The sequence below is a fragment of the Poecilia formosa genome, unplaced genomic scaffold (assembly GCF_000485575.1).
Source record: "Poecilia formosa unplaced genomic scaffold, Poecilia_formosa-5.1.2 Scaffold708, whole genome shotgun sequence".
In the NCBI taxonomy this organism is placed as follows: Eukaryota; Metazoa; Chordata; class Actinopteri; order Cyprinodontiformes; family Poeciliidae; genus Poecilia; species Poecilia formosa.
The window spans coordinates 27,926-37,985 of NW_006800647.1; the positions used below are offsets into that span (position 1 = coordinate 27,926).

At 51.7% G+C, this 10,060-nt stretch overlaps 1 protein-coding gene across 1 annotated transcript in view; it reads left to right on the top strand.

Moving 5' to 3' along the window:
• The first annotated feature begins 4,122 nt into the window (after window positions 1–4,122).
• The window catches only part of LOC103131017 (inaD-like protein), a 32,769-nt gene continuing 26,831 nt past the window's right edge, over window positions 4,123–10,060 (top strand). The window contains exons 1-10 of the mRNA XM_016666327.1: window positions 4,123–4,234; window positions 4,323–4,501; window positions 5,873–6,043; window positions 6,118–6,257; window positions 6,319–6,508; window positions 8,234–8,362; window positions 8,436–8,723; window positions 8,804–8,906; window positions 9,021–9,109; window positions 9,232–9,361. Coding sequence (XP_016521813.1) covers window positions 4,213–4,234; window positions 4,323–4,501; window positions 5,873–6,043; window positions 6,118–6,257; window positions 6,319–6,508; window positions 8,234–8,362; window positions 8,436–8,723; window positions 8,804–8,906; window positions 9,021–9,109; window positions 9,232–9,361 — 1,441 coding nt within the window. The 5' untranslated portion in view covers window positions 4,123–4,212. The remainder of the gene's footprint in view (window positions 4,235–4,322; window positions 4,502–5,872; window positions 6,044–6,117; window positions 6,258–6,318; window positions 6,509–8,233; window positions 8,363–8,435; window positions 8,724–8,803; window positions 8,907–9,020; window positions 9,110–9,231; window positions 9,362–10,060) is intronic.

Here is a 10,060-nt window from a genome sequence, read left to right on the forward strand (position 1 = left end):
AGGACATGGAGGACATGGAGGACATGGAGGACATGGACACCTGGATCGGTCCTCCAGGAATGTGACGGGTGATGAAGACGCAATTGCTCCTCTTTCACCTGAAGGCTGCGCCTGCAGAAACAAAGCATCACCTGTTACCGGGCAGACTCCGGCTGGAGGGAACCCGCAGGCTCCGCCCCTCACATCCGGTTCTGACGGATTCAAGAGTTCTGGACTCACGGCCCGGTCCGGCTGTGATCAGAGTGCCAGGTGAGGCTTCCTGAACGTCTCGTTGGTGATGGAGAGCCGGGTCAGCCGGGCGCCGTAGAAATCCACAATGTAACTGGACCCGTCCGCCGGGCCCACCATCTGCAGAACAGGGGCTGCAGTCAGGGGTCTGGTTCTGGTTCTGGTTCTGGTCCTGGACTTACCTGCATGGCGATCAGGATGAAGTCGATCAGAGTCCCGATCCCACAGAATCCCACGGTGCAGAACTTCAGCAGACCTGGAACACAGAACCGCCTGCCGGGTCAGAACCGCCGACCCGTTTATCAACAAACATTACTAATAAGTAATTAAAGGCGAAATATGACTAAAAATAAAACTAACAGAAAATAAAATTAAAATATTTTTTTTACTGATAAAAAAATAATTACATGAATAAAACATCAAATTTTAAATAAATGAAATATCAATATAGTTAATATTTAACTCCAAAAAATAAAATAAAGGAACAAAAAAAACTAAAAAATGTAAATATAGCAAATAAAACACCAATAAGACAAATCAACAACAATTATTAATTATCAGAAACTATAAAATGTAAATAAAAAAACTTCAATTTTTAGAAAAAATTACCAAAAATTAACATTAAGTCTAAAACAGTTTTAGTTAATTTGGGACCCGAGTGTCTCTGTGTGTGTGTGTGTCTCTGTGTGTGTGTGTCTGTGTGTGTGTGTCTCTGTGTGTGTGTGTGTGTCTCTGTGTGTGTCTCTGTGTGTGTCTCTGTGTGTGTACCGAGGGCCGGGTATCCCAGGTAGAACCGGTCCGCTCCCAGCCAGCCCAGGAACAGAGACAGCGCCACGGCAACCTTGTAGGAATATCCGGTCCTGATAGGAAACAGAACACAGAACATTTGGTCCTCATCCAGTCCAGAACCGACCCAGTTTATCTGGGTCCAGGACCAGACGGTGAGTATAAAGTTCTGGCTCAGTCCGGAAACACTCACACGTTCCTGCAGGCAACGGTTCTGTTGAAGCCGACCTCGTCTCCGCTGAAGCGGACCTCGGTTCCATTGGACAGCCGGCAGGTGACGTTTGGAGCGGGCAGACAGTCCACTGCAGAGACAGACACACGTTCTGACCCGGTTCTGGTTCTGACTGCTGCTTCTCTCCTCATCTTCAGTCGAACCAACCATCAGAACCAGATGGGTCCAAGCATCTCCTTTCTACCGTTATTTACATTTACTACTGATTCCAGAACCAGAACCAAGCGGGTCTGGATGGAGCGGACTCACCAAACGCCACGCCATCCCGGCAGTTCTCTGGTTCCTGCGTGGATTCATCGATCTTCGGGTCTCTGCACAGATACGTGACCAGGTCAAGGAACCAGAACCAGAACCTCACAGCTTTAATGAACTGGAACCAGAACTGGACCCATGCGGGTTCAGGGTTACAAATTTACTAAAATGTAATTCAGAAACCAAACGAGCTGCTGATGGATCAATAAAATAACAGATTAAATGACCTTAAAACAATAACAGTCAAAACTGAAATTGTGTTTATGTATAAAACGGTGAATTTAAAAAAAGATAAAATTCATGGTAATTATTTTTAATTGAATTTCTTGATAAGTATAATGGACAAAAAGAAATCAAACTAATTATGAATAATTAGAGTTAAGCAGCTTCTTGAATCCAAAATAGAACTTTAGATGCTTTAAAACCTTTAGGATGTTGTAATATTTAGGATCATCAGATATTTTTTCATCTGTTCCGTTTCTTTTGCTGACTTATTGATCAGACCATGTCATCCATCTGATCCAGAACCGAGTTATTCTGGACCAGAACCAACAGACTCATCTCAGTCAGCAGGTCGTCAATCTACCGTAGAGCTACAGACTATCAGAAAAACACCATGCTAAGCTAAGCTAAGCTAAGCTAAGGGCTCCTTCCTGAAGCAGAGTCACGTGACTGAAGGATATTGTCCCAGCCTCAGGTGTCTGCAGTCCTCCGCCTCTTCAGCCTCAGCCGCTCTGAGACCAGAACCACAACCAGAACCGCAGCAGAACAGCACGAGCGTCAGGAGTAGCAACCGTCCGAAGGGAGCCGCCATGATGAGCCAACCATCACGTGACAGCGTGTTGCCTTCAGGGTCCTGAGGACGGTGGGCCATCGGAGCTCTGAGATTAGATTAAACCGTAGGTTCTCGGTGATTCTGGATTAAATGAAGCTTTTTAAATAAAACTTTGATCTCAGCAAACCCAACGCTTCATAACCCGCCGTTCAGCCCGCAGAGTGGACCAGAACCGGACCTGAACACAGATCCGGTTAAAGGTTCGGCTGAAGAGGAATGGGAACAGCGAGAACATGGGCCAAGTTCTGCTGCAGTGCTTCTCAAGAGGCGGAACAAGAAGCACAGACTGAACATGAACGCATCATTCTGGCCGAACGACGCGTTCAGGTGCAGCCGTCCTGCCGCTCCTCCCGTCAGCCGAACCTGCAGGAGAATTGCTTTTATTTATTTTACCACAATTAAGTGTTATATTTGTTTCAAACGTGCTTTTCTAAAGCAACTATATTTCCTTTTCAGCTTTAATTCATCTCATATTTGCAAACAATTTTACACGTAGTGTATTTTGGTATATTTGAAAAATGCAAATCTATTTTTGTGTTAAGTTTTATTTACTTTTTAAATAAAAACGAAATTTTATTAGAAATGTAATCTAAGAAATTTATTTTACTTATTACTCTATTTCATTTACTAAAACCTTGGATTTTTTTTTCTTTTTTACATTTAAAACATTTATTTCCTTAAGAATTCGAAAATATCTGAACTAATTCTATCCATCCATCCATCCATCCATCCATCTTCTGTACACCCTTGTCCCTAGTGGGTTCGGGAGGGTTGCTGGTGCCTCTCCAGCTGACATTCCGGGCGAGATGAACTAATTCTAAATAAGCTATAATTTATTTCCATCTATTTCATCATCATCATTATTTAAAATGTTTTAAACTTCCACAATAAACTTAAAAAAAAAACAATAACAACAAATAAACACTTTTTTATTATTATTAAACTCTGACAAGAACAGGAAGCAGTCGGTATAGAACCAGCAGAGAGTTACTGATAAGTACCGAACCGAACCCTCTGACCGTTCATCTCTGCTCAAATCACGAACCGCAGCAGCTTTGTCATTTCCGGCGGCACCTAAAGGCATCATCACAGCGACTGTTGGCGAACTGGGTCCAGTTGAAGTGAGTCCTGTCCCAGTTCCGGATGGTTCTGCGGCCAAGTGTGGACTCAGCGGCTGTAGGAGGTTCGGTTCGGTCGGAAGGCTAGAAGGTCAGTTCTGATTCTGGTCCGGACAGCCCAGCTGAGTTAGCAATTTAGCTTCGGGCGGACTGGGTCAGTTCGGGTTGGTCGGTTTCGAGTGAGTTGGGGGGGGGAATAGAACCTCATGGTTCTCCTCGCGCTGAACAAAGCTGCGTTCAGGTTCGGCCGTTTAAACCAGTTTCAGCAGGTTTTCTCTCACCTGTCAGGGAAGTTTGGCCGCACCTGCCTCACCTGCAGGAAGTCCAGCTGGACCTCTCGGAACAGTTCCGGTGGCTCCAGAACCTGGACGGTACCGGTTTTAGCTCATTAAACTGCCGAACAGCGCCCATCGGAACCGCGCTGTCTCACTTCCTGGTTCCTCCCAGGTGAGCTCCGGTGTGTGACCCGGTTCGGTTCTGCGAAGTTCTTTTCTGTGAACTGGGTTGTCAGTCTTACAAGTAAACCCGGCTCGGTTCGGTTCGCTTTGGACTCTTACCTGCAGATGTACCACCTGAACGCAGAAACTGTCAGACTCGCAGTGCGCGTGCGCATGTAGGCAGGTAGCTGTTCAGCCTGGTGATGGTTCTGACCCGGTTTATAGATCAGAACCTGAGTATTTAAGTCTGACCCGATTCCTCCCTGTGGCTCCAGGTTCTGGTCGGCCCGGTGACTCTGCGTGCCGCCCGGATCCAGGACGGCCATGTTGGACAACGTCCCCGTCGGTGAGTCCCGATTCCGGTTCTGGTTCCGATTCTGGTTCTCACGTCAGCTCATCGGTTCTGTCGAGTCCTGCCGCTCTTTCTGTTTCAGTGTCGTCGGCGGAGCGCCAGCAGGTTCTGGCTGCTCTGGACCGGCTCCAGAACCGGCTGGTCCACAGGGAGGAGTGGAGCCTGAGCGCCGCCCTGGGGAGCCTGAAGGAGGCGCTGCAGAGCCCGCTGTTCGGCCGCGTCCTGACGCTGCAGCACTCCGTCCGCCAGCTGCAGCAGCAGGTGAGAAACGGCCGGAACCCGTACAGAACCTGGAACAGAACCAGGTTCTGTGAATGTTTATTCACATCCTGCGCCTCTGATTGGCCGAGCCGCTCTCCTTGTTCCACTTCAGACCAATCAGGAAGCACTAGATCAGTTGAAGCTCCGCCCACTGACTTCTGGGTTTCGGACCCAGTGGTCATGTGTCCTTCAGAGACCACTGTGATTCTTTTGGACCTCCATCCCGGTCGGTCTGAAGCTAAGCCCCGCCCACCAGCTGGAGAAAAGGGGCGGGGCCTGTGAGGACGTCTTGAGCTGAAGCCTGGCTTCATGCTGGCTCAGCCAATCAGATGTGAGTTTAGGCTTTTACTTCTTAAAACCCTTACAGTGACCCTGCTGCAATCTGATTGGCTCAGAGGGACCAGACCGTGAATTACAATATCAGCATCTGGTCTGGTCTCTGATTGGACGACCTGATTGCATAATCGCTGTGCCCCCTCAAGTTCAGATAACACGGGGTCAACGGTCGCCACGATTACTTCAGGGCTCCACTCAGAGTAGGAACTTCCAGCTCCTGGAGTTTTTCTGCTTCTGTCTGGTTTTTATTTTCCAGTTGTTTTCCATTTGAACTTTGGTTCTGATCTCAGCAGCCGGGTCTGCTGGTCTGACTCTGGTGTGTTTCCAGTTGGATCAGGACCTCCTCCTGGGAGTGGCAGGTGTAGCCCCGCCCCCTGGTCATGTGACCAGCCCTGATTTGTATTCCACTGTGGCACCGCCTTCACAATAAACAACCTGCAGCCAAATTAAGGTAATGGCAGCCACAGCGGGCGCCTTCATATGCTAAGTGCTGCGAAGGTCACCGTGGCGACGGAGGCACGGGCCACTAATGTCCCGACTGAGTAACGGCCCGGCCTCGGCTGGGTCCTGCGCCGTCAGCCCGGCCCCAATCAGCCGCAGACCGATACGCCTCACAACGAGAGAGGAGAGGTCGTTCATACATCAGCTGCTGGAGCTGCAGCGCCTCGGGGAAATCGATGCTCCGCTTCCAAACCTTCCTCTGCTTCTACCCCCCGCCTCTGTCCACCCCCCACCCCCACGCCTTGTTTCTAACTCCTCGCTGTCCTGATGCAACTCAGTGCTGCACTTCCTGAAAAGAGGCCCTGAACGTCTCAGGAAACATCCAACATCCATCCATCCAACCATCCTGGATGGTTGGATGGATGGATGACCATGGATGATCCATCCATCCATCCATCCATCCATCCATCCATCCATCCATCCATCCAACCGACCAGGTTCCACCAGAACAGAAAAAGATGAAAATCAGTATTTAATGAAACCTGTACCCAACAGTCTCACTCCTCCTTCCTCTTCCTCCCCTCCGCCCCCCAGCTCAGCAGCTTGCCTCCTGATGCTCGCAGTGACTTCAGTTTCTCCAGACGCGGTCAGCTGATTATGAGCGCCGCCCCGTCCTCCGTCCTGACCAATGGCTCGTCGCCTCTCTCCCTTCAGGCTCCGCCCCCGACGGAGCGCCTGCAGCAGTGGATCCAGGAGGCGGCGAAGGTAGGTTCAGCCTCGGTGGCGTTGTCATCGTCACGGCGACGTGTGCCGCGGGACTGAGCCGGTTCTGTTCGCAGGGCCGCCGGATCGAGCCGATCGTTCTGACCCGGCCCGCTTCAGGGGGCCTGGGGTTCAGCGTGGTCGGTCTGAACCCGGCAGGAAGCGGCGGCCACGGCGTCTTCGTCAAACACATCCAGCCGGGAGGAATCGCCGGCCGGTGAGGCACACCCGGACACAAAGAGTGGTTCTGGTTGGTTCTGACCTGGGTTCTGTTGCAGGGACGGGCGTCTTCAGGAGCAGGACCAGATCCTGGTGATCAACGGCAGTCCTCTGGAACCGGGCCGGAACCACCAAGCGGTGCTGAGCTTGCTGCAGCAGCCTGGCGAGACCGTGGAGCTAGTGGTGGCCCGGGAGTGGGACCGGGACCGGGTCGCACCAGGAGGTCCAGCTGAAGGGCCAGTTGGCACGGTCAGTGGAATGGAGCTGGGTCCTGCTGGGTTCTGATGAGTTCTGGTGGGTTCTGCTGGTCAGGTGAAGGGGTTCTGTCAGTTGCTGTGTTGGTCGTTCCGGCTCCTCCCCAGAACCGAAGCGGGTTTGGTAGGAGGCGCCCCATCACACCTGGAGGTGACTTTAATGCCACATTTCTGCAACAGAGTGAGCCCTCCTGTCTGTGAGGATCTGTGATGCTGCTGACTTTGACTGACTTCAAAGTCAGAGGAAATGAAGTCGGCGCTGCTGACGGGCTGAGCTTCAGGCTAGAGGAGGACGAGCGATCCATGTCGGGAAATGATTTCTCAATCGCTGCTGGCCATCGCACAGACCCACTTTAGGGTTAATCTAGGGGCTTGGGGGCCACCAGGGGCTTTGGGGCCACCAGGGGGCTTTGGGGCCACCAGGGGGCTTTGGGGCCACCAGGGGCTTTGGGGGCCACCATGGGGTTTGGGGGCCACCATTGGGTTTGGGGGCCACCATGGGGTTTGGGGGCCACCAGGGGCTTTGGGGGCCACCATGGGGCTTGGGGGCCACCATTGGGTTTGGGGGCCACCAGGGGCTTTGGGGGCCACCATGGGGCTTGGGGGCCACCAGTGGGCTTGGGGTAAATGTTCAGGTAATTTCTAAAGACTTTGCTGATTGGTTTGTGGGCCATCATCATCATCATCAGAAGGCAGCTCTCTGGAACCTTCTGGCTGGTACCAGAACCTCGGCCCGGTTCTGGTGAGGTCAGTCAGCATTGATCTAATCTCACTGACAAAAATAATCTAGAGCAGAAATCTGTTGAACTTTGATCCCTGAAAACATCTGCATGCTCTCCAGAGACAAAACAAGCTCTGTGACCCCCAACATGGAGGGGTCATGGGTCAGCATCTCGGGCAGAGTCGCCATGTCCTCCAAGTTGCCATGGCGATGCAGCTTTCTGCAAACGGATCATTTTAGTGCATCTTCTCGCCCAGTCCTGGGTCTGGTCACGGTGTCCGGCCCGGTTCTGTCCGTGGTTCCAGTAAACATGACCTCGATCTGAGAGGGACATGAATGAAGCAGCAGGTGGGTCGGGGGCCCGGTATGCAGAACCTGGCCCGGGTCCAACAGAACCAGACAAGAGAGACAAGGACTTGCATGAGAGCTACAACTTTCGGTTCTGACTTTGCTTCCTGTGCTCTGATGGACTTGGTTCATTAGATTGGTTCTGCTCCACGAGGACAAACTGGGTCGGTCCGGAACCCAGAGAACCTGCTGTTGGTTCTGCTGGGTCGGTAATGGATCAGCTCCTGAGAAAACTGAGACCTTGTGTCGAGAAGCGGAGCATCGGCTCCTCCCTGAGGTTCTGGAATGAAGGGAAGGATTGTTACTGCGAGGCGGAGCTGCTGAATCGGGTCAGGGCTGTAATCAGAACCGGAACAGCGGCCTGAGGTGTGTGTGTGTGTGTGTGTGTGTGTGTGTGTGTGTTAGTTAGCAGGGCTCCCACTTTAAACACCTCCAAGCAGTTGCTGCTCAGGTGCAGCCAGCAGCCAATCAGATCTCAGGAATAGTGATGACCCATCAGCCAGATTATCCACATTGACAGATTATTTACTGCCTGGTTCCGTCTGCAATCCCTACAGATTTAAGTCTTTGGGTTTTTGCTGATAAAACCTGGAGCTGCAGAGTCCGGATCCAGATCCTGATTTGGATCCTGATCCTGATTTTTTCCTGCAGGACCTCTGGGGTCATGTGGAGGAGATCGAGCTTTCCAACGACGGCTCCGGTTTGGGCTTTGGAATTGTTGGCGGGAAGACGAGCGGAGTGGTTGTCCGAACGGTGATCCCCGACAGCGTAGCCGACAGGGTGAGTCTGCTTCCTCTTCCTGAGGTCGAACCAAAACAACAACTGATCGGGTTCTCTCCCGTTGTCCAATCAGGATGGGCGTCTCCGCACAGGTGACCACATCCTCCGCATCGGGTCGACGCCCACCAGCGGCCTCACCAGCGACCAGGTGGTCAAGGTTCTGCAAGCCTGCGGCGGTCATGTGACCATGCTGATCGCCAGGGACCCCCAAGGACAGGCGGCCACCGCCCCGGCTGCGCCTGCGCCTCCTGACTCCGCCCCCTTCGTTAACGTACCTCCTCCACTTCCTGACTCCGCCCCCGTTACGTCCTTACCTCCAGGTCCTCCTGTAGCCCCGCCGCAGCGCCAGCCCAGCAAGACGGTGAGCCTTCGGTTCAAATGGTTGTCATGACGACGTGAAACTGTTTTACCCTCTTTACTCGGTTCTGGTTCTGGCTTCAGCCCAACCTGGAGGGATACGAGATCCATGAAGTTCCCCTCACCAAGAAGGACGGCCAGAGCCTCGGCATCTCCATCGTCGGCTTCAATCCACTGACCAGCCAAGGTGGGCGGTCGGTCCTGGAACCGGTCCTGGGTTTCGGAACGGGTCCTGGAACTGGTCCTGGTCCCGGGTCCAGATGTGAACATGAAGCATTCTGATGTCGTCTTCCTGTCTCAGATGCAGTGGGTGTGTTTGTGAAACACGTGGTTCCTGGCAGCGCCGCGGACCAGAGCGGAAACATCCGGGTCCATGACCGCCTCCTCGCTGTGAGTCCCTGACCGGGTCTGGGCTTTGGAATCCGTTTGAGACGGATTCTGGTGGGGACGGTTCTCTGGGATCAGAACCTCTGACCCATCAGGTTTTCCTCTCCATCTTGTCTCTCCATCAGCTGGACGACGTCAGTCTCCATGGAATGACCAACCAGGAGGTTCTGGAGGTGATGAAGCAGACGGGTCAGACTGTGGTTCTGACTCTGGTCCGGAAGAAAGTCCGAGGCCCGGAAAGATCCCTGGATAAAGGTAGGAGGGCGATACAGTAAGTAAGTAAATTTTATTTATATAGCACCTTTCAGACATAAACATCACAAAGTGATTTACAACAAAGGAAACGTCAATAATAAAAGAATCTAAAATGAACAAAATGAACCAAAAGCCCGTCTGAAGTCTTGAGACTTTTTAAATGCGTCGGTCGACTCGGAGCAGCTTTGATGGAGGGAGACGTTCCAGAGCCTCGGGGCTCCACCTGGACGGACAGAGAGGCTGCAGAAGGTCCAATTTATATTTGGGAGCCTCACCATGAAGTGCTTTAAAAGTTAACACCAAATTTTAAAGTGAGTCCTACAATACACCGTGAGCCAGAGCAGAGAGGCCAGAACCGGAGTTATGTGATCTGTTCTGTGGGTTCTGGTTCAAAGCCCGGCTGCAGCCATGGAGGATTCACTCAGAGCCACTAAAAAGCCGTTACAGAAGTCTGAACGAGAAGAAATAAAAATGGACAGACTTTCTAACTCATCATGTGATAAAATGGCTCGCAGCTTCGAAATATTCCTTAAATGGTCAAATCAGTTGCCAACTAACAGTTTGCAATGATTGTCCAATGACAGAACGCCCAGATTTCTGAGGCTACTTTTGTTCCAAGGGTTTAAAAACCCAAGATGCTTCCTGATTTCTGTGATTTTATCACCAGGAGCTACGATAAGCGTCTCGGTCCTGCCTGAG